The sequence below is a fragment of the Balaenoptera physalus genome (assembly GCF_965194825.1).
Source record: "Balaenoptera physalus genome assembly, chromosome: 15".
In the NCBI taxonomy this organism is placed as follows: Eukaryota; Metazoa; Chordata; class Mammalia; order Artiodactyla; family Balaenopteridae; genus Balaenoptera; species Balaenoptera physalus.
The window spans coordinates 59,828,224-59,852,920 of NC_138894.1; the positions used below are offsets into that span (position 1 = coordinate 59,828,224).

Here is a 24,697-nt window from a genome sequence, read left to right on the forward strand (position 1 = left end):
GGGGGAGCACATCAGCTATTACCAGTTGAATATGGGTGAGTTTGTTGAATCAACGCACTGGGAGAGTAAACAACAAGAAAAACAAATCCTTAGTCAGGACCAATTGTGCCAGCTCACAGCCCAGGCAAGTAACAGCGAGAAAACCAGACTGGGACCCACCCTCGGGAGCATCTAGAGGAAAAGTGGGGAGAAAAAAGGAATAGGCTCAGAACCCAGGGGACTGCGCTGGAGAAGCAGGCCCGGGGAGGGCCCACAGGCAAATGGAGACCCACTGGTGCACACAGGAAATCCAGAGGGTCAGAACAAGGATGGTTCGACCCCTGGACTGGCTACTGGGGCAGGTGATGGGAGTCCTGAGGAGGGGTCCCAGGGGAGGGGGCATTGTGGACAAAGCTCTCCCCTTGGCCTGGGAGTGCCAGGGAAGGCTTCCCAAAGGCCTTTTGAAGGCAACTTGAAAGAAGACTCTGATTCAGTGGCGGGTGGCTGGGAAATGAAGGGCTTGAGCAGAGGGCCAGCAAGGGCACAGGCAAGTCTGTGCAGAGGCCCCTCCGTTTGGGGGAGGGGGCCGCCTAGAGGTGAGGCCGGGCCTAGCCGCTGTCTGAATTCTTTGCTAGCTGCACTCCCTTCTGCCGCTTCAGAGGTGGCAGGAAAGGCGGGCGGAGGGCAGAAGTGCTGAATCACTGGGCCCTGCAAACCTGGGGCACTGCCCTAGCCGGGCCCTCCCTGACCCCCAGAGAAGTCTGCCCCGAGGCTGCAGGGGCGGGAACATTCTCCCTTCTACCCTTCAGGTTTCTGTGACTGGTCTAGGAATGACACTGACGTAAGACAGATTAACAGGAGAAGAAAACACTTTAATTATACTGGTACCTACGCACAGGAGCCCCACAAACATAGGAGACTCACGGCACGGACAGTTGAGGCTTATATACCATCCTGAGCTAAGGAAAGGGACAGGGGCCTGGGGCTTTTTGGGGGGAGGAGGCAACCTGGGAAGGTGAGAGGGGAAATGTAAGGAAAACTAAGTTTGCCCTGCTTTGCAGTTTCTCAGGTGGGAAAATCTCTCTCTGGTAAAGGCTCTCTTCTGAGTACTGAGAGTGGACACCCTCGCAAAGGGAGATTTCCTATACATTTCCCTACCAAAGAGTAACTTCTACTCTGTTTTTACAACTTCTCCCATGTCTCTGTTTCTCAAAATAATCAGCTCAACATGATCCTGGTGCCCAAGACACAAATTTTGGGGATGCCGATTCCACTCCCCTTCAGGCCTCTTTCCCTCCCACCGCCCCTCACTCTGAACATCTACAAAATCAGCTGGGGGTTTAGAAGGATTAGTTTATCTTGATGGAAAGAGGAGCTGATTCCCCAGTCCCAACTCCTGGGCACTTTTAACTCCAGCCAAGCACCTGGCCTGCCCTGGCAGGTTATTTTCTCCCCCTCTCAGAGGTAGCTGGGGACCACAGTGCCTCCCAAGGCAAAATAAAAAGGCAGATTAAAGAATTACAACTTAAAAAAAAAAAACTAACTAAAAAAGAAAAGTCCAAGAACAACAGGAAGCTGATCAGGAAGTTCCCATAGAAGATGATAATATTTGAGAGTCGTGCTGAAAGCAGAGGCTGAGGGCAGAGGGCGTTACAGGGACACACAGCCACGGTGGTGGTGATCGTGCCACCCAACCCTCTACTGCCCCTTCTCCTTTCGCAGGGTGTCCCTGGGCCTGCTGGCCAGGCCCTGCCCACCCCCAGGGGCCCCAGGCACACCCCTGCTTAAACAGGCACACGCACACAGGTATGGGCACGCACACGACAACTTTTACACGTGCTCGTGCAGATCCACCTGTGCACACGTGCTCACGCCAGCTAATGTTTGTGCATGGGGAACCTATCTCTGCACACAGACGCAGAAAGGGCAGACGCTCAGAGATGCATTGCGTGCAGAACAGTAAAGAAAGTGAAAGTTAGACGGTAGGCCCTTCCTCTCACTTGCTCTTTTTTAACCACCCCTTTCCCAGGCAGCCAGGCCTCTGATGGCGTTTGGCTGAAAGGCTTCTCACAGTGTGTCCTCCATCCCCTCCCCACCCAGGGCGGCCCTCCTTGGGCAGGATCCTAGCTCTGTCTTTCCAGACCTGTAGTTCTCAAACTTTTGATCTCAAGTCCTTTTTATGCTCTTAAGAACTATGAGGACCCCAACGAGCTTTTATTCATGTGGGTTATATCTACCACTACAGTGGCATTGTTTTCTATTTGTACAAGCTTCTTTACTGTGAGCTTAATACAGGACAGCTGCATTCTTATATGTGCTTCTGCATGAAATCTCTTATGTGTTTTGGTTGAAGCATGGGAAGAAAGTCAAGTATCCCAGAGGTAGGTAGCTGGAAAGAAAGACTCCCGCAGATGCCCTGTGTCAGGCAGCCTGTAAAGTGTCTCCCAGGGTTCCCCACTGCCTGATCTTCATACCCTTTGTAATCCCCTCCCCTTGGGTGTAGGCTGGGTCTGATGACTCACTCCAAGGAAGTGAGTGGTACAAGTGGTATGGCAAAAGTGATGGCATGACACTCTGAAGATTACGTCCCAGAGAGACTGTGGCTTCCGTCTAGAGGGGGCCCTCTCTTGCTCCCTTGCTCAGACAGAAGTCAGCTGCCATGTTCCAAGCTGTAGGATGGGAAGACCCACCTGACAAGGGACAGAGAGAGGCCTCTGGCCAAAATCCAGTGAGGAACCGAGGCCCCAAGTGAGGAAGCTCCTCACTGAATCTTGCCAACAACCACAGCCTTGAGCTTGGAAGCCAATGCTCCCCGAGGTGAGTCAGATGAGACTGCAGCCCCAGCCGTCACCTTGACGGCAGCCTGTGAGAGACCCCGAGGGGAGGCATCCAGCTAAGTCCTGACTTACTGTGAGATACTGTGAGGTGATAAATGTTTGTTGTTTTAAGCTGCTGAGTTTTGGGGGTAGTTTATGACACAGCAAGAGATAACTAACGCATTCCCTGAAAAAAATCTTAGAGACCCCCAGGAGTCCTCAGACCTCACTTGGAGCACTGCTACTCTAGACCTATCTATCTTCAGCTGCTCCGGTGGATTTTCCCAGTCAGTATCTGCTCTTCTTTCAGGGTCCTGCTCTCAGCCGATGCAAGGAAGAGTGCTGGTAAAGGACGTAGGCCAGTGACAGGTGATATGCAGGTGATGTGCACATAGTGCCTGTTCTTGACGTTGCTACTTCTTCATAACAGTAGACTTTCAGGCAGTGGGCGGTGCATGCGAGATATGATGGCAGGTGGGGACAAGGTTTTAGGTAATAGTCTGTTCCCTCCACAGCCATCCACACTCTGCCCACCCTCATCCCAGTGCCCTTTGGGGAAATCAAATCAGTGCCAGGCCCTGGGTGATCTTAATCATAAATCATCCTATTTCCTCTAACATTTAGGTTAACACAAAGACAGCCAGAATCTTTGCTTTCCAGTCAGTGAAAAGTCTTCTGTCTGAATCACCACATGTTCATACAGGCCCCTCTGTTTGCCTCCAAAGTTCCCAAACTGCTGGTGTCACAACTCGTTTTACAGACGGAAAAGCTGAGGCAGGAAGAAGAACCAATGGTGTCCAATCAGGGCCCCACTGTCTGTAGTGGAAGCAGGAAACCAGTGTTCAAACAGAGGAGGGATTCCGTGAATCCTCATCTACCACGCGGAAGGGAAGGTGCCTGATTGCCTATATCTTCCCGAGTCTGGCTTTCCTACTCGCAAGAGTAACACCAACCCTAGTGATGATGCCTCACATCCTAGACGCTTAGGGTGGTCTAGGCTTCCACCATTGGCATGTGCCATTGAGGACTGGAATCCTGGACACCATCTAGACACACCAGCCCACTGCAGAGGAAGGCAGAAGACCCTGACCCAGGAGGTGATGTGACCAACCCAAGGTCACCCAGCAAAGTTGGAGACAGTGCCGGGGTGTCAGACAAGCCTCTGCTTACCCTTCCCCCCAGCTCACAATCTGATTAAAGCTTGTGTGGGGCCCACCTCCTCCCCCAGGCTGTAGGACTGAGGACTGTGCTGGGCTCGCAGCACATGGAACTCCACAGAAGCTCAGTGATGACTGTGAATGGAGGAGGAGGCTGGCAAGCACTTGAGTTTGGTCTGTGCCCAGGGTTAGAAAGCTTTGCTGTGGCTAGTATTAAAGGTTAGCTTCTGACAAGGTCAAGGTTAGAGGGTCAGTCTAGGGCCAGGATGGGGTAGTCAACTATAGGAGAGGGCTAGGAAGTCAGGCTTTGTTGGGGGTCAGCCAGTCTCTGACAGGGTTTAGAGATCCATCTGGCGGGGATCAGCGGTCAGCCTTTGGCTGGGGTGAGAGCTCCGTCCATGGTCAGAATCTGCTCCTTGCAAAGCTAACGAGCCTCTGTGGTGCTTCGCGCTGCATCCCTGGAATCCCGAGCCCTCTTGCCTGGTCCAGAAGGTCCAGTGTCCTGAGCAGCGGATGACGTCAGCTCTGGCTCCAACAGTAGAGAGGGCTTTTGAGTGGCACCAAGGATCACCCTGTCGGTGCTGGGGGTTGGGATGACCTTGCTTCTAGGGCGTCATCCTCAGCAGCTGGCCTGGGATGCAGACCCTGCATGGAGGGCGCAGGGACTAAAAAGACTTCAGACCCTTGGAGGCATTTCCTGTTTTCCAGTGAACTGAAAACTCGGCTTCCTGCTTAGAACAGTCCACAGGGATGGTTTCTTTTTTTGGTGGTGGGAGGGGTGTCTGAGGGTAGAGGATGTAGGCTTTGCTGGGCTTGAGGACCAGCTCTCAGGGCCCTGCTAGGAGGTGGCACAGGGAAAAGGGTGGGAAAGGAGAGTAACAAGAGTCCCCACATGCCTCTGCCCGATTTCCCAGCCGCACCTTCCTTAGTGCTCACGTCCATAGTCTTTAGAGAGAGCAACACAGTCTAATGCCATCAAACAATCGTATCATTTCACAAGGAGGTGGAATTTCTTCAGAAGAGGGAAGCCAAAAGCACGCAGGACCCGTGTTGGGACAACGACCAAGAGCCCAGTGGGAAGAGCAAAGTCTTTGGCCCCAGCTAGATGCAGATATAAATCACAGGCTTCGTCCTGGATCTGCCAGGGGCTGCCTGCATGGCTTGGAGAATTTCCTGACTTTGCTGTGCCTCAGAACCCTCACTTCCCAAACGGGGGACCTAATAATGACCACCTCCCCAGTGGAATGGTGCCCAGCTGGCCCAGGGAAGGCACATCGGCAGCCAGTCTCCTTCCCTCCAATGGAGCACAGAGGGCAGAGGGGTACCCGGGCAAGAGAATAGGGGCACATCTGTTCCCAAGCAATCTAATCAGCTCCACTTCTGCCAAAATAGTTCTCCTAGCAGCTGCTGTTGGCTCCTCCCCAGGCCCCTGCCTCCCCTCCCTTCTACCCCTGCAGGCATATCCTGGTCTCTAGCAATCACCCCGCTCTCCTCGCTTCTTTAACTGCCTGTTGCCTAGTGATTTGGTGATTTGGGAGAACAGACTCTCCTGCTTAGCCCCAGCCCCCTTGCCTGTGGCAGCATTTATCCTCACCAGGCTGGACTCTATCTGTTCTTCTTCTCCTGCCAGAGATCACCCAGGAGCCCTCACCTCACCCCAATATCCACATGAGAGACAGTTTAAACACCCCCAAGCACAGCTGCGATGGGTGGAATGCAAAGCAGGGCCATTTAAAGAAGGACATGAGCATGGACCACAATTTTGAAGGAGGTATTGACCAGAAAAAGGCCCTCTGATCCCACCTCTACGGTGGGGCTGAGCTCCGGGGGAGGAATTGGCCTTGGCTAAATGGGAGGGCTACAAGGGGGGGAACTACCCAGTCCCCCACTTGCTCTGAGTGCATATGCTGCGTTGTGGGTCACTACTGTTGCCTCTTAGTGAACAGTGCCGACTAGGATGGGTCTTCAGGAGTGGGACCTCCTTAGAGCGGCTGACACGGCTGGGGACACAGAGTCACGGACTCACGTTGCCAGGGCAGTGAGCCACTGCCCACTCCTCCCTCCGGGTCTTTCTCCTCCTTTACGAGTCCCTCTCCCCCCTCGTTCTCTCCTCCCACTCTCCTCCTGCTCTCCAAATTCACACCTGGCCTTCCACGTTGTTAGGATGGTGTCTTTGTCAAGGGACAAGTCTAGAGCATATTTTATTTAACAATAGCTTGATTTATAACCAAAAATATTCAGCCCTCTGGTCTGGACCTCCATGTGTACCTTTGCTTCAAATCTTAGGGGTGGCCTGGATCTTCTAACACATTATATAATTCACATTAATGGTCATGTTTCTTGCTTATTGTCTGTCAATAACCCACCCCCACATAAGCTCTGTAAGGATGCAGATTTCTGTTTAGTGATGTCTAGATGAATGGCTGGCATGTAGTAGGAACTTTATGAACATTTGTGGAATAAATTTATTGAATAAATGAGTGAATGAATAGTTCTGTCATCTGTCCTGTGTGTAAATACTATGTCCTGTCCAAACAGCTTCTACTGGGTCTGAGAATTTGGGCAACTGATTTTATTGTAGAATGGGCATAATAATACAACAGTTTCCTGGAGTTGTAAGGACTAAATAAGTTATATAATTTCTGAGCCTCAGTTTCCTCATCTATATAATGGGGATAACTAGAATATCTATTCCATGTGCTTTTTTGTGAGGTTTAAATAGATGACTTACGTGAAGTACTTAGCACAATGTCTGGAACAAAGAAGATAATACATGTTACACTTAAATGATTAATAACCTAAAGAAGGAAGCATGAAGGATGAAAATCTACAATTGGTGCCCAGAAAGGGCCCTTTCAGAGCCTCTCACGACAGCCAAAGAGGGTAGCTGCTCCAAAGTGCAGAAAGCCTGAGAAGCAGTGAGGTCTGCAATTGTTTACTCAGCATTTGGGTCCTAGAACTGAGGCTGGTCTGATCTCAACCCTCAGGCAGTGTCTACCTGACCCTGAGAAAGAGTAGGCAGTGAAAGCTGAACTCCCCCATCCTACACAAAGGCAAGGGGGTCTTTACGCAAGAGGAGGGCTGGGCCTCTCAGAGATTGTACCACCTGCAGAGACCATCACACTACTTTAAAGGATTCTGGGACCTTGACAATCCCCTGCTGAGAAATGATGTGAGGGTTACTACAGCACTGCCCTTCTCGATCAGAGCACAGCCTGCATCCTGGGAAGAGAGACCTGGTATAGACAAGAGCCACCTTTCTTTTTTCTCTCTGACTTGTGTTCCCCTCATCATCCCAGCGTCCTGCCCCTCAGCACTCCTGGGCCACCTGACACACCCCACGCCATGAAGGACCCTCTCTGGGGCAGCAAGGGAGCACAAACTACAAAGACAAGGTCCCCACTCTCAAACTTACAGCAGGAGACGAGACCGGGCCTGACACAGAAGAGCAGCGTAAGGCAGACGCAAGGGACAAAGCCCTGCAGATGAGGCCAGGGAAGTCCAGAGAAAGGGGTCAGGTTTGCGTTATCCAGGTAGGCTTCCTGGAAGAGGCAGTGGTGAGAGGGCACTGAAAGATGAGAAGGATGTGGGGAGGAGGAGGAATAGTAGCAATGAGACAGGAGGGGAGGGATCAGGGCACAACCTTGAAAAGAACCACAAAGCCATTGAGGACACGACATAAACTGGTTAGAATCAAGTAGGTCCAAGATGGCTGAAGGTTCGACTTCCTGCAGACCTTGAGCCTCATTACATGCTCACTGTAATGCATTAGCATATGCTAAATGACACCCCCCAGGTGCCATGACAGTTCCGAGGCCGACCATAAAAGGCAAAAAGTGGGCAGTGGCCCAGTTCCTAGAAATCCCTACTCCCTTCCCCAAAATAGTTGGAATAATCCTCCCACTCATTAGCCTATGAAATTACCCAGCCCATAAAACTAACCCCATATTTCGGGGCCACTCTCACTTTCTGAGACGGACCACATTCTGTCTGTGGAATGTGTATCTCTCTAAATAAACCTGCTTTCACCTTACCACTATGACTCGCTCTTGAATTCTTGACCCTTACTTGGTGGCCCATCCCAGGGGCTCATCCAAGACCTGGGACATGACCATCCTCTCAAGCCCCGTTTTTTTTTTTTTCCTGCAAAGGCAACAGTACTAGGCACAGCGCTTTGGAGACTTTTATCTCACTGACATTTCAGAACAGGTCTTTGAAAATTCAGTCTTGTTATCACCATTTTATAAACGTGGAAACAGGTTTAGAAAGGTAGTTACCTGCCCAAGGTGAAAGCAATGGAACCAAACCTTGCTTGTTGTGGACTGCCTAAGCCAATTTTGTGATGCACACCCTGGGCTCTTTGGGGTAGATCTCAGTAGCTGCCAAAGGGGAAGCCTAGCTGCCCCCTAATGACCTCACAGACCACATTCAGAGATATGTAGACATTTTATTAGCAAGCAGGCCCTGAAGAGTCTTGGGGCCACTCTGAAAGCTCCATGAAGTTCCAGCTGTCTGTTTGGATGTTTCCAATAGTGTCTCGCAGGAAAGGTCCACCCAAGGCAAATGCCACTCTATTCCAGCCATAGGATCAGGCTGTGTATGGGAGTAAGACAACCAAGATGCCTCCCGGACAGCAGGGAGACGCAGGCAGCTTACAGATCCAGCCTGGGTGCCAGCCCTAAGGGTGACAGACCAAGGGCATTCTAGATTTGGGGGGGAAACTTTTTTACTGACATACAATACATACACAGAAAAGTGCGCAGATCGTAAGGGGACGGCTCAGTGATTTATCACAAAGTAAACATACCTGTTTGCCAGTTCAGAAAACAAAACTAAAGCAGCTCTCCAGAAGCCCTTTCACGCCCCCTCCTAGTCATGGCCTCTCCTCCCCCAAGGGCAACCACTAGACTGATTTCTAGCAGCACGGATTGTCTATTTTGTATTTTATGTAAATGGAATCACACAGTCTGTACTGTGCCTGGCTTCTTAAACTCAATACTGTGCTGTGAGGTTCATCTATGATGTTGTGTGTAGCTGTAAATCATTCATTCTCATGTCTACCTACTGTTCTATTGTATAACATCGCAAAATTCATTTATTCACTGGATAAATTTTCTGTTGCATCAAGGGTATACATATTTAGCTTTAGTAGATACTGCCAAAGTTTTCCAAAGTAGTTGTACCACTTTATACCCAAACCTGAGACACTGAAAGTTCTGGTTGTTCCACATCCTTAGTAAACCTTGATAAGTCTGCCTTTTTGATTTAGTCATTCTGGTGGGTGTGAAGTGGTATTGCAGTTTGATTTAAATTTGCATCTCCCTGATTACTAGGGAAATTGAAGACTCTCTATTTCTTATATCCTGTTTTTTTTTTTTAATATGGAGATTTGTCTTAAAATATCTTTGCCAATCTACTAATCTCAAACATCATTAATGTCACCTTTCTGACATCCTTTATGCTAATTAACAAGCTACCGGTTTCCTTAAGAATCCTTTTCTAGCATTCTTTATGCTAATAACAAAACCCCCAGGAGTGATGGGAGTTAAGAGAGCTGAAGCACTTGTAGTACCTTCTGAATAAACACTGTCTATTTATTCAGTCAGTGGTCCATCCCTGGAGGGTGTATTCCTGATTAGGACAGGTGATCATCCTTCAGGTCTAGCTTAAGACATACCACACAAGTTGTATCATTGTCTAGGCTAAAGACCTTCAAAGTGAAAAACAGACTTCATGATGTGGCTTCTATGCTTTCTTTTCACTCCATCTCTCTGCCACCGTAAGCATTGTGACGACACATGCTCTGTGGTTCAGTAATTTTATTGCATGGAGATCTTCAGGCTCCTAGTAATCCAAGCACTGGACTGTACTCAGGTACAAGGAAATAGAGAAGGACCAATCTTCCCATAGATTCCCTCTGCAAGAAATCTGTTAGACCTGCCGTTTCTCAGTTCGGGGGCAAAGCCACACAGACAGGCTTTCCTCAAGTAGCTCCGGAGCCACCTAACAACCCTTGTCAGGGACCAGTGGCCATGGCTTTCCTGCAATAGGCATGGCAGTGCTTGGCTTCCTCTCCCAGAACATGGCTGGGATTGAGGGAAGAGGTTCCAAACCAGGGACTTTGATCAGCAACTGACCTTTCTTATGGCTTCTGTGTGATTTGTGGAGCACACAGATTTTGGGAGGATGGATTTCCTCATCTCCAGGACTTTGGAGCTGTCTCTTCTGGACCACTAGGCAAGGGAGGTGTAGACTGGTCATATTTCATTCAGTGAAATGCTTGGAGATGTCTTCTGACCTCCTAAGAACAGCATCTTTTAATTCAGTTCTCTTTTTATTTAAACTCAGACACACTGGTGGGAAGCTTGCTTCTCCTGGGATGGTCACTTACTTAGAAACAGCCGCCTGAATCAGGGAGAAAAATAGATAAATACAACCTTCTTCTTGGAGTGGGTCTGGAGGTCCATGCTTACATCTCCAGGTAGGCAGGCGATGTTGCTGGTGGGGGTGGGAGAGGGGACTGAGAGGCGAGTACCTTCAGGATGATATAGCAAAGTCATGGGAGGGCTTTTGAAGTGATTGTGAGGGCTGAAAGGGTGATAAGTTAGTCCATCTCCTTAGGATGGCCTGAGGATGACAAATCGTAAAACTGCAGTCGTGCCCACAGCTCTTAAGAAACAGGGAGTTCCGGTTACTTGAAATTTCTGGTGTACTCTAGAGCATCCTTTTGAGTTTCAAACATTCTTGAAAATTCTACGCTGGAGAAAGAAGAGGAGGAGCCTAGCAGGGGCAGTGCAACATGAGTGGAGTGTGAGAAAGGAGCCCCAGCGTGAAGGAGGAACCTGGAGAGCTCAGAGTCACTGTGATGGCCATGAACGCTGGTTGAGTGGCGGGGAGGGTGCAAGCCAAGCATGGAGCCCCACTGGCTAGCCTGCGCTCCAGGCCCAGCCTCCAAGGGGCTCCCAGCCTCGCAGGGGTTTCTAGGACTCCCAAGGCCTAAAGTTCTGAGCAGCCGGTCAGAAACTGAGTCCTGAAGAGGCTTGAATGGGTTGCAAGGAGATCCAGCATTTGCTTCTCTAGAAAGATGAAAACCAAGTGCTCCTGGTGTTGCTTGCCCAACTGCTGGCACTCCAGGGCAGCTCCACACCCAGACAGCCCAGAGCCACATCCAGTCCGCTCAGGCGCCCTCCGCGCCTCTGGCTGGCAGTCCCCGAAACACAGAGGCCAGGCGGGGGTGGGCATTGGGCATTGCCAATATGGTCATTTGCATCCTTTGTGCATCTTCAAAGGGTAAGAGAAAAGCTGAAACCACGTCTAGGTTTGGGAATTTGGAATCCCTAATGTCTAAAAGGCAGTGAGCTTCATTAGTGCCACCTTGACACTCACCAAGGAGATAAAAATGTTCATCAGGACTGAGAAATAAGATTTAACGTCACTGTATTTATTAGGTTCTGAAACAATACACATTCACATCCTTTTGAATACAGTACATTTGGCACAATAATGTTTACAATGAAATAACACTAATGAATGGCAAGAGATTAAAATTACATCCAGAAAGGGAAAAAATGTACAAATAAAGCATCACAATACAAAAAAAAAAATCCCTAAAATTGAATACATTTTATATTTAGCCAGACTTATTTTGCACATAATTTAAAAAGAGGTAATTTTTTAGCCTTCTTTTTTTTTTTTTTTTAAAGCAAGAATGCATTGCTTTTTCACCTTTGGAGGAAAAAAAAAAAATGTTTCCACTTCACAAAGTCCATTATGAGAGAACACAGGAGAACAGCTATCCTTCATATATTTTTTTGGCATTTTTTTGCACTCCCGTCCCCCCCTTTTTTTTCTTAAAAGAAAAAAAAAAAGAGAGAGTGAGTGAGCGAGCTGGAAAGATTAGAAAGAACTGGCAGAAATGAAACAGTGTGGCTGCTTCCAAACTCTTGTGAAAGCTGAAATGAAACAATGACTACTCACGGAACACACAAGCCTTATTCTATAGACTACGTGGGATTTGAATCTGCCTGTGTGAGAACTTGATGAGCTCCAGCCCCAAACAGGAGGCATCCCAGCGAGCCCAGCTTTGGGGGCTGGAAGGGGGCATCTCTGGGCCAGGCAACCCGCTGAGTGATTGCCTGGAGCTGCCTGGTGGAATGTATTATTGTTTGACTTCCCAACAAAAATGCCAGTTGTCCTTTAGGAAGGCCCAACCCCTGCTGACATGGGAATACCTTGGACAAGGCCAGTTGGCATTATAGTTAGAGTTTGCTTGGTGTTTCAAAGTCCATCAGGGTGAAGGAAGCAGAGGAGAAAACAGAGAGCAGTGGTGATGCATGAGTAAGATGGGCAGTATTGTCATGTCTTCCTAAAAAAATGAGATGATGCCACCATGAAGATGTTTCTGTGCTTGTCCTCAACTCCAGAAGACAGTCTCTCCCCAGTATGTCAAGTTACCGAAGATCAATTAATCTACTGTTCTTCATCTCTTCACTGGTATGCCAAACACACAAATTGATAGAGCATAATATTTGAAATTATCATAAGAACAGTTAATAATTACACCTGAGTTTTTAAAAAATCAAAACAAAAGAGAACTGAATGGCATCACTAGTAACCAAGGCTACGTGACCAGCCAGATACAAATATGGACACCAGCTAATGGGCCCCAGCTAGTCACTGTCAAAACTTTGAAACCACCATCCAGAACATTCCTTTCTCTTTCCCATCTCTATCAGGGCATAACAGAGCGCAGGAGAACTATATGTGAGTTTACATCTTTTAAAATAAACCAAAATGAAATCAACAATACAAAGAACACCCCTCCCCCCCGAGAAGAAAAAAGAAAGAAGGAAACACACCTTATCTCTCGGTAACTTGAACCAATACACTCAGAGAGTATTGCACCTGGACATTATTATAATTATTCTTTCATAGACTAAAGTTTTATAATATGCCTGAACATGCAGCAGTTGATACCTCTAAATTCAATGAATTAATTCCACAGGCCTTGCAGCAAACACTATATACAAAAATCTCAAATGTACAAAAGGCAAAAAGCTTCATTAGTGCCACTTTGCCACTCACAAGTATATATATTTAGGGGCAGCTGGGAAATCCACGTGCAACAGTTGGAATGGATTCCATTCCCTGCTAAATCAGTTCAGTAAAATAGATAATCAAACGACCTCCAGGAAACATGTACACAAAGCCACAGAGAACCCTTGGAAATCAAAGAATGTTAACACTGTTAGCATATCTACAGGAGGTAATGTCACATCCATTAAATAGTGTCCACATGAGTTACCATTGCATGTCACACAGAAACAAAACTCCGAGCGCATCTTGCCACCCTGTCAGTTTTCAAATAAGTCGCTCTTCAATCTCCTGATACCCTCTGCATAACCCACGTTTAGCCTCACTCTGCTTGTTCCAAAAGCAGATATTTCATATTTAACTTTACACGTTTAATGTTTAAAAACCACAACACAGTAGTACTACCATTTGGTAGAAGTGCGCAAAAATTACACACTGCTGCAGAAAATAAATAGAGTTGATGCTGGGGACTTAGGACGAAACTGGAAAGAGAATTTGGGAGGCGAGTTTTGCTAGGACCCCAGGGCCTTGGCCATCTCTGCGGTGGCCTTGGAGTTCAGGCAGAACTTGAATAACATAGAGCACTGCTAGTTTCCTTTCCTCTCAATTCACGGAGCCCCACGTGCCACGAAAGCATTCAGAGCATAAACCTTGGACGATGATTTATTAGCCCTTTAATATCTACCTGTATTAACACTGGAATTTATATCTTTTGGCCAATTAGAAAGCAAATTTGATAATCTATTTTTCAAATGTTAACAGAGTTCAAAATCAAATTTCTTCTTCTACGGAGAGCGATTTCTTCCACAAGACACATGCTTACACAACTTTGGCATGCCCCAAAGCTAAAACCAAAGCAAGCGAGAATTAGCCATTCCAGAGCAAACCAACACAGGGAGCCAACCCGGGCATCTCCCAGCCTCTCTCCTTCCTGGGCATGCCTTGAGGGCGCCCATCTTTGGGCTGAAGAAGCACCAGTCTCTTCTTCTGGATAGAATGGCAGAGGGTGGCAGGCGGGGAGACCGGAGGGATGAGAAGCAAGAGTTGTCAGGACTCTGCGTCCACGAGCAGAGCCAGAGTCTCGTTAGCTTTTTTTTTTTTTTTTTTTTTTCCTTTTCTTTTCAGTAAAAGACCTGAAGTTGCTTCCCTGCCAGAAGCCCCCGTGGAGTGAAGAAGCCAGGCTTGCCAACAGACCAGACTCGGCAGTGGGTCCAGTGAACTGCTGACGCCACACGATTCTGCATTACTGGTGAGACAAGAACCAAGAGTGCCTTCTGGTCACCAGGTGGGAAGAGGGAGGAGCTGGCCTGGGGCGAGGGAATGCAATAAATAGAGGGTGGACAAGGGACTGGGGCTCCGGGGAGGAGAAGTAGTTCAAGACCGTCCGACGGGAAAATAGGAATCTTCCTGGCGCCCCTGCTTGCAGCATCACCAAACTCCACCTGGAGCGGCTTCTCAGGGCATCAGGTCTTCACCAAAGTAGGAGAAGCCTTTGAATTCCTCCTGGTTGATCTGCTTCACAATCGCTTCGTCCACGAGCGTGAGTACCGGCTCTTCCCGGGTAAAGTCTTGGTCAAAATTATTGACGTCTCTTTTGGTTTTCTGTGGGAAGATAAGAGAAAGCACTGACTCCAGGCTGACCTTCCTCCCCAGGGCCCCCCGCAGGGAGTGGGCATCGCGCTGACCAGCCTCTTGCCAAAGCAGACCTCTAGCTACTGAGAGCAGACATCGAGCTGTTCCAATGAGGTAACGATGAATGGCCCCAGGACCGGGAGGTGATGGAGGACTTGGAGAGGAAGAATGAGTCCAGGTGAGAAGGAAGACGGGGTGAGAGGTATGATGGAAAAGCAGGGAAGTGGGATTCCCATAGACTGTGTGTGTGGGGTCGGGTGTGTGTGTGCGTGTGTGTGTGTGTGTGTGTTCCGGACACTCCCCCTTCCAGCATCTGCCCTAACCCTCTGGCTCCACTGAGACCTCCCTTCCTGTGATCCAGGAAATGAACTTGAATCTCCCTCCCACAAGGTCTCCAGTGGTCTTTCTTCCATAAAGGTAAATCCCCATTACCTTGCCATGTCTGCTCCAGATGTCGTCTTCTCTATAAGTAGGAGGATGCATGGGATGGGGGGGTGGGACCATCTTCTGGGAAACCTGCCTTGATCCTCACCTGCTATTTTGTGTTCCCACGTTATTTCTATTATTACACTCAAGACACTGACTTGCAGTGAACTGTTAATGCTTTTGTCCTGACCATGAGCTCCTTAAAGGCAGGAGCCTTGTCTGACTCAGCCTTGGGTCCCCAGCAGTCCCCTGCACTAAGCATCTACTGAATGAGTGAATACATCAGCAAGCCCACCACTGACTTCCCAGCTCAGAAAGACCCATACCCAGCCGGAGGTTCAGGTTACCAAAACTGGGCTTATGGTCTGTGGAGGGTGGAGGGCAGCAATCAAACACATCCTGAGTTTTGGAGAAAATCAGGAAGTATGAATAATGCTCTCTGCCTTTGGGGCTCCACTGCTGAATCGGGAATCAGTATTCCTGTCTAGAACACACTGCCATCATTAGAAAAACTTTCATGGAGTAGTCAGGGCCCGGCTGAGACTTGAAGGATGAGTTACAAGCATGTTGGTAGAGATGGGAGGAAGGCACCTTGGCAGAGAGGAAGATGGTTAAGAAGATGGGAGCAAAGTTCTGCAGAACATGGTTTGGGAAGTGCTGCTTTACAGTTTACAGCATCTTCACGTTCATTTGCTCACTGATCCTTGGAACAGGCAGGTGTTATTATCCTGATTTTACAGATGTGGAAACCGTGGCTCACAGAGGTTTGGTGACTTGCCCAGAGTCACCCAGTGAGTTCAGAGCAGAGCCAGACTCAAATCCAGCTCTCAGCATGATGCCTCCCGTGGTGTAGAACGGCTGGAAAGCTGGGTACTGGAGACGTGGCAAGACACGGCAAGAGTCAAATTCAAACAGGAGACATTTAGGTCAAACCACTAGGCTGAAGCAAAGCCAGAACAACTTGCTGGTAAGCCAGCATGGTGGGAGAGGTCTGTGGGTTGGGGAGAGAGTGGTGACATGGTGAGGTGAGCTCGGCAGGGGAGTCTGTTTTCGAACTTCCCCAGATTGAGATCTGAATCAGATGGACAGCACAGAGCGGAGATGAGCTAGTCTTTCCCATCTTTCAGCGCCCATCAGTCCTGCTTGGAGTCTTCTCTCTGGCCTTGAGCTGCATAGTTCAGTAGGTCTCAGAGACCTTGGAGGGGAGACAAAAGGGGGACACAGAAAAGCCCAAGGGATGGAAACAGGACTTGCCGCAGCAGGATGTGTGTGTCGCCCCTTGACATGGGAAAACTGAGGAGTGGCTTAGTCTTTTCTACAGGAGGGCTGGCCGCAGGCAAGAGGATGACACGTCTCCATCTCCAGTGTGTACAGAGCACGAGGAAAAGGGGGGCCCTCGGGGAGAGGGACTCCAGAGGAGAGCCACAAAGCCCAAACCCAAGTGACGCACGAGGGACACGGGAGGGCAGGTGGCTGGGGAAAGGGTGTGGTGACGCCTCTTCTGAAGATCCCTACCGAAGGAGGGGTGGGTTCACTTTGATTGAAGAGGGTTTACAGAGTGTGGGCGCGTGGTGCTGGCGGAGCAGCAGGATGGGAGAAGGTGGCAGCAAGACTTTGAGACTTGGGAAGCACTGAGTATCATTCCAGAAGGCGACCAAGGGGCACCCTCAGTGGGGGCAGGAGCAGAGGGGGAGCAGGGGCAGGAGGGGCGGGAGTTGGTGAAGAAGATTGGCAAGGAATAGGGCAGGAGGGAAACTCAATTGGTAACACCACCAATGGTGGGCTGTGCCCAGGTACTTTCAGGGGCGGGACCACCTCCTTCCTGGCTCCCTCTCACTGGTCACTAATGGGGGAGGGGAGTCAGTGTATAGAGAACCTCGGGAAATCTGTAAACACTCTGGCATCGGCTCCCCTGTTTAACTACTTGTGCTTCACCTTTCAATCATTAGCGTCCATTAGTCATGGAAACTGGTTTCCTTTCCTGAGGTCAAATGAGCATAGTGACGGAGCTAGATTCCACAGGATGTCTGAATGTCCCAACTTGCTGACTGCTTACCAGGGAATCTGGCTCAGTCAATACAGTTAGGGACGTCATTCCCAGAGGGCCTCTAGCTCCATGGCTGGCTGGCTTGGGTAGCAATCTAGCTCAGCTCTGGGCTTTCCAGTGGTCCCAGAATCATCTGTGGCATTGGAGCGAGTGTGCCATTCTTCAAGAGCTCTACAGAACACACTTGGCTCATGCAACCCTTATGCAACCTGGCCCAGGCCCTAGTTCCCCTGGAGACAGCTTAGGTGCATGTCAGTAACTCATTCCCAATTCAAATAACTAACAATTCCTGACTATTAATTAACCTTAGAGGCTTGGGGAGTTTTCCAAAGCAAGTATTTCTGAGAAACCCCATCCCCTGTTAATTGCATGTAGGCAGCATAGCATCCGCATATTTAGAGAGGACTGGGGATTTTATCCTTTACTCACTGGTTTTACTCTTTGGAAAGCCGCTGTCTCCCTTACAGAGCTGGCACGAGACTCCACTCCAAGGTTCTGGTGGGCAAACCCCTAGAGACACTCCCTGTTTAGCTGGATCTTTAGTCACCCCATGTGCCTCTCCTAATATCTAAATGCCTGACTCTCAGCCCCCACCGCACAGCCTGAGAGGTGACACTGGGACAGTGGAACAGCCTTCTAACTCTTCGCACCTTATCTCCTCCATTAAGTCCTTCCCACGTCCTCCGACCCACACAGAAGGAAGGCTGCATGCAGGAGGAGAAAGAGCACTGGCTGACCTCCCATCCTGGTACCGTCCCCCTTCCTGGTGAGATGACACTGTGAAGGTAACCTCTTTGAGCCTTGGTCTTCTCATCTGTAAAATGGGGGTGTTCACAGGTACCCTACAGATTGCCTTGAGGACTAAATGAGATGCCAGATGTGAGGTGCCTCCGTGCAGACCCCAACACACAATGGGCACCCAATAAATGTGAGATCCTACCCTGCCTCCGACTCTTAGCACCGTGTGCTGTGGGCATGCCTCACTCTCTTCTTGGCTGTGTTCCCCAGCACAGCCCACGTGATCTGCCCACAGGTGCCATGAGCTTCGTGAGGGCAGGGCCTGAGCTCACAGTTCTCTGGATGCTTTCAAATCCTGAGCTAGTGCTGAGCCAGGGCCTGCCTGAACATCCCGTGCTTCCTCCAGCCACTGAGATTCTTCCAAAGGTGGCTTACTGCTCTTGGAAAAAGCCCGTTTCTTACCCACTTCTAAGGCCCTCTGGGATCTCGTCCCTGCCCACTTGCCCAGCTTCATCTCCTGGGCCCGGGGGAACCATGAAGTCCTCTGGACTCGCTGGCTTCCTCCTGCATCCGAGCCTTCGCTCAGCTAGTCCTCGGCCTGGAGCACCCGCTCCCCTCCTTGCCTTCTGCCCCATGTCTTCATCACCGAGCTGACTTCTGCTCACCTTTCCCATCTTGGCTCAGATGCCCTGCTTTCAGGAAGCCTTCTCTGTCCCTCCAGGCCTCTTATGGGGGTTCTATCACCTCTCCTAACTCTCATCACGGCACTTACCACCCTGGGTGTCCGCCTCCTTTTGCAACTAATCTGTGCGCTCCTGGGGGCAGGGACTGGGTTGAACTCGCCATTCCATCCGCGGGATGGCGCACTGCCTGGCACATAGAGAGTGCTCAAGAAATATCAGAGGAAAAAAATAACTGAATGCATGTCTCCTGCTGCTGCTTTATCTAGAGCCACTGAAGTGATCTGGGTTCAGAACCTGTGGCACTCTTGTGCCAGAGAGTGTTTTTGTTTGGAGAAGGTTGAGGTCCGACTCACAAAGAGTCTGGAGCAGGGCACCCCAGCCCATGGCTGCCCCACAGAGCCCTGAGAGACAGGCAGGCTTAGGTCTGGTTAATGGGGTTTCCTCTCCCTGCAGTGGTCAGCCTGGGCCACTAGGGTTCCTTGACTGCTGGTCTGAGAAAGAAAGAGGATGAACCAGGGTTTGGGCAAATTCTACCAAGACAGATGGGCTAAGAGAAGTTTACGGACTTGGTGGGTATTTGCAGTTGGTGTCAGGGGAAAACAACATTCCTCTTCCCTTTGGCTTCATTGAGAAGTAAGGTCTTGGATTTGAGAGGTCTGGGGCTGACCCTGGGGGGAGGGCACACTTCTGGCATCTGCAGCGGGGGAGTGAGGTAGAACTTATGGAAACAGAGTTACAGGTCACTCCAGATGCCTCTGAGAAACTGCATTTGAGAGGCAAAGGTAGGGGACCTGCCTTTTAAATCGCCCTGAGGCCACTGAGGGCTGGAGGCTCAGCTGGCTGTGGCAGTGTTTGGACCCCAGTGCGGACATGGGCAGGCTGCCTCAATGCTCGCTTCCTGTCTGGCTGGCGCAATTCTTTCATAGCCCTCACTGAACTGAAGTCATAAATACAAGCTTTCAGAGGAGCCAGCGATTTCTGCTTCTGTCTTCATCTGATTACGAGATCAACAGATGACTTTATTCTAAAGCACCGAGAAAACTCCCTGGTCTTACAGGCCGGGGCACGGGGCTGTAGTCACCGTGCTGGTCCCAGATCACCTCTTCATCTGTGCCTGGCGTGACAGCAAGGGAATAGGCAGTAGAGTGACCACAAGCCAGGGTCCCCGGACCCATGTGTGTGACCATAACTTTCTGGGGAGACATGCTGTCTTCACGTGGTCTCTAAAAATCCAGCTTTCAGGTTCCACCTCCCTCTTGAGTCTCCCTGACTCCAGCCTCCCTCCATCTCACCCTCCCCTGCAGTCCCCCACGGCACTTCCTGGAACATGCATTTGCTCCCTCCTTGTCATGTTTTTATGTGTGTCACATTTTCCTCTCGTATCCCTCAAGGTACCTACTGCAAAGCAGGGCACACAGCAATCCTTTAATATTCATTTGCTCAAAATCCTTTTATTCGCCGCAACAGTCAAACTCAAGATTCCTCTTAGCTCTGAAATGTCAATATTCTTATCTAAGCTCTTTCTTCTTTTAAATATCTTCAAAGAAAAAGTGAGAATTTAAATAATTAGAATGCTTGCTTAACATCAATTAACTGGATCTTTACATATACACATATATTCATTATACCCATATATTGACAAAGTACATGTGCATATGCTTATACACACATGCTCACCCATGAAGTTAAATGAAATGAGAAACGTATAACTGCATAGTGTTTTGCCTGACAAAAACGAGGCTTGGAACAGAAATTCAAGTCAACTATCATTTGCCTAGAAATGTCTCTCAACATATTCTTCTATCCCTTTCCCCCTTTTTAAATTTTGTTATCCATGAATTGATCATACTTTTGGATTTTCCTTATAGAAAACAGAGCGAGACACATAGAGGGTTTGTCTAGGCTGCCAGTGGAAGCTTTCACAGCACCTATCTTGCCATGGTGGTGCCCTACCATTTTTTAATCCATTTCCTTCTTAGAATGTGGTGGCCAGAACTGACAGCTCGATTCCTGACTCCGTGGTCTGAGCAATGCCAAGGGAAGTGGTATGACCCTCTACTTGGTGGAAACTCTCAAATTAAATCAATGTCTAAGATGGTGTCAATGTTTTATCATTTCTGAGGTAACTGTGATAAAACAGTGACGCTCTTACAGTTTTATCAATCCAATTTAACCTTGTTATGTGTTGAACTGTGTCTCCCCCAAAAGCTATGTTGAAATCCTAACCACCAGCACCTCAGCCTTATTTGGAAATAAGGTCTTTGCAGATGTAAGGTCATCAGGGTGGGGCCTATCCAGTATGACTGGTGACCTTATAAGAAGGGGAAATTTGGACACAGAGGCAGGCACGCACAGGGGGAGGACCTGATGAAGAGACACAGGGAGAACCCACATGAAGAGCAGAGTGATGCCACCACAAGCCAAGGGACATCTGGTGCCACCAGAAGCTGAAAGAGGCAAGGAAGGATTCCTCCCCTACGGGTTTCAGGGGGAGCGCGGCTCTGCAGGTGCCCTGATCAAAGACTTTCGCATCCAGAACTGAGAGACAATACATCTCTGTTGTTGTAGGCCACCCGGCGTGTGGAACTTTATGGTAGTCCTAGGAAACTAATACAAACCCCCATCTTCTGAAATGGATTTTTTGCATCCAGATGTAACCTCTGACACTTAACCTTGATTTCTTCTTATGGTGGTACTTATTTCTAGGTTGTTAAGATTACCATAAATAATGATTCTGTAATTTACCTCTCTGAATCTGTTTATTTACCAAGAAAGTGGGGATAATAAATCTACCTAGCTTGCTGAGGATTGCATGAGAGCATATAAGTAAACCTCACGTAAACTCTAAAGTACTACATGAATGCCATTTTAACTCTGTCATCCACCTTTTCTGCCATATTCTTCAGATTTTTGTCATCCTAAAATTTGATTGGCATGCCTCCCATCTCTTTAACTAGATGCATATAAAAATACTGTATAAGGGAAGTTCAGGCTCAGAGCCCTCTGACCTGCCCTCTGCAAAGAGCTCTCTCACAAAGCTGACCTACCCAGTCGTACCAGCACAGTTTGGGGGTATGGGTGTTAAATCCACTGTGAATCAACCAGCCATGGTCACTTTTTCCATCTTGTTCAGGAGGATGCTATCCGAGACTTTCAATTGTTTTGCTGGAATAAAGATACACAATGCCTGCAGCATTTCTCTCATCTATTAGTCTAGAGGTGAAGTTAAGTGGCTCCAAGCAATTACCATCTTCCCCTAAGTGTCCACAAACTATCTTCTCATAAAACCTTCTAGAAACTTGCTATAATCACATCCATCTCAGAGTACCCCAAACCTCATTTTCCCTCTTTCTGAATACTGGGAGACCGTTTGCCCATGTCCCGTCACTTGGAACCACTGCTCTATCCCATCAAATCCAAACGACCAAATGGTGGGCATGGCTGATTCTTCACTGACCTGAGAGATAACTCACCTGGGTCTGGCACGGCGGCTTTCAAACTCGGCTGCACAACAGAACCACCATGGAACTTTAAATGAGAGTGACGCTACACCCACCCCAGAGACTCAGTGTAACTGCTCCAGGATCTGGCCTGGGTGAGTTATAGCTCCCAGGTGACTTCATTAGATACAATTCATTAATTCACTTCTCTTGGGTTTCAGTTCACCCAAGCGTGGTTTTTGCCCTAATCTTTGTACTTTGAAGACATTTCTCTTTGGGGAAAAGTTAGAGGCAAAATAACAGCCTTGCTATTTGTCATTGTTTTCAGTCAGTGGTTCTCCATCCTGCCTGTGCATCAGAAACAAACATGCATCTATATGGACACCTGGGCCTCAACCCACACCTCGTGAACTGGAATGTCCAGGGGTGGGGCCCAGACCTCTGTATTTTTTTTATAGCTCTGTGAGTGATTCTGATGTGCAGCCTTGTTGAGTCCCTCTGTGTAAAGGAGCAATGGATCTCTTTCTTCCTTCTTTTTCTTAGCAGTTTCAAAGGGACCACACAATATACTGGTATTCCTTCTGAATTTCATGCCATTCCTTAGTTATTTTATATCAGTCTTTATAAAATCAGGATACCCAAGAGCTCACTGGCAAACCACACTGGTTTCTTTAGATGTCGCCCTCTGAGAGGCAGCGTAGCCTAGTGGTTTAGCATGCACGCTAAACTTTGTGGCCTTGGGCAAATCATGAATTCTCTCTTGTGCCTCAGTTTCCTCATCTGTAATATGGGGATATTAGTAGTCCTCCCCATATACTTGTTATAAGGATTAAGTGAAATAATACATTTAAGTGATGAGAACATTACACAGCAGAGAGTAAATGTAAGTTATTAGTATTGCTTCTTTGTCAGTATTGATCACAACAGTATGGTCAGAACAAAGAGCATTGTCTTTGGGATGATCCCTGATCTCAGTTCACAGAATAATCACTGTATTACCGGGGTAACCTGTGTGCTTTCATCTCCTGTGTACTCCAAATACTAGGACTAACCAGTCTTCTCTTAAAAGCTAAGAGCCAGAATTGTGACCCACCCAAGAGGACATTCCTGATCCTTTTATTGCCTTCCTAACCTTGTTTGTCTTTCCTCATTTTCACTGCCATTACATTTACAGTATGTGCTTTGTATATCCTAGTGGGCTATCTTTAAACTTTCTGGAATAAAGCAAGATAAGAAAAACAAAAAGGAAGACAGAAGATGAATTTTACTTTTAGCAGTGCTGGCTATGACATCATTTCTTCTTTTCTCTGTAATGAGCCAGAGGGTGTGTGTGTGTCCACAGGGAGCTGTAGAGCTGGGGGCAAAGTGGGCAGTGCATGCCTCAGCAGCTGATGTGCTCCTTCAGGAACACAGACCCAGGCAGGGTTCCTAGGTCTTCTGAATTCCCAACAAATACCCCAGACACATTTTCATGTTAGAGCTCCTAATTTTTGCCAACTAATTCAATTAAAAATAGAGCAGCCTGGTTGAATGGGTTGCACAGTCCTCCAGTTTGTGACCTCTGTTTAGTAAAGCTGTTTCCACCTTTTAGGGAAAAAGAAAATCAAGACCCATTTGCTTTTTAGGCACAAATGATTAGCTTCATGACATGTAAAAATGGGAAGCCACTTGGTTCCTGGTCATTCCCTGGTCCACAGGAGAGAATCATGGCAGCAGGCTGGCCTCTGCTGCTAGCATACAGAGATGGGGAGCCACCCAAGCCTCAGGTCGAATGCCCCCTCCCCCAGAATCTGGTCCACCGCCTCATCTAAACCATGTCTGAGGGAAAACCGCTTCACTCCTGAGGCAGTCTGCATATGTAAATGTATTTTTTAAATGGGCTAAGTCCCTCAGACCAACAGGCATTCTGAACAACCAACAACAGCTGAATTCTGTCAAATCCACTGCTTGATGGAATTCAACTATTCCCCCTCTCTCCTTGTCCCCTCGTAATTGTTTCCCAGACTATTAAAAAATCCACATTTTTACAAATTCCATTTGAAGAGTTCCTTTGGATTTGGGAGTTGCTCCTCCCTCACACCTAGAAATACTTCAGTGATCAAAGGAGTTCAGCCAACTACAATTTGTCTGTACATCAGTGGTTTATAGGGGTCTATAGACTCAGCCCTCTGGGATCGCCTTTACAGGGGAGGGCAGGTATCCCCGTTATAAAGAAGCTGTTACCAAACATGGAACATTTGTTATGGTGCTTTTTAAACAAAATTTTGGTGCTTCTACCTGAAGGTTCATTTGGAAGGCAGGGCCAGCTTAGAAACCTATAGAAGCTTGAAAGGGGAACCCAAGATACAACTCCCTGTATCCCCTGCTCCCACAGAAGCAGGGAATGTGGTCCTTGATAAAGTGGGGAGCTTGTTGAGGGGATTTCCAAAGCTGCTTCTACCTGTATATTCCATGGCTCAATCATTTTAAGTAAAACTAAAATATTTCAAACAAGACTTCTTGACCTGGGTTCCCACTCTTAGAGCATGGATGGCACGTTTTCTGTGAAAGGCCAGCTAGTAAATATTTTAGGCTTTGTGGGCCATGGGGTCTCTGTCACAACCACTCCCCTCTGCTGTGTAGCACGAAGCAGCCCTAGACAAAGTGTCAGTGACTGCGAGTGGCTGTATCCCAGTAACACTTCATT

At 48.4% G+C, this 24,697-nt stretch overlaps 1 protein-coding gene across 4 annotated transcripts in view; it reads right to left on the reverse strand.

Moving 5' to 3' along the window:
• The window catches only part of PRKCE (protein kinase C epsilon), a 603,195-nt gene that overhangs the window by 82,304 nt on the left and 496,194 nt on the right, over positions 1 to 24,697 (reverse strand). The window contains exon 15 of one of the 4 annotated variants that reach the window (XM_082427722.1): positions 11,373 to 14,647. The exons of 2 other annotated variants lie outside the window; for them this stretch is intronic. In XM_082427722.1, coding sequence (XP_082283848.1) covers positions 14,501 to 14,647 — 147 coding nt within the window. In that variant the 3' untranslated portion in view covers positions 11,373 to 14,500. Of the gene's footprint in view, positions 1 to 11,372; positions 14,648 to 24,697 lie in introns of those variants that run through there. One more of the 4 variants, XM_082427723.1, reaches the window with a different exon arrangement.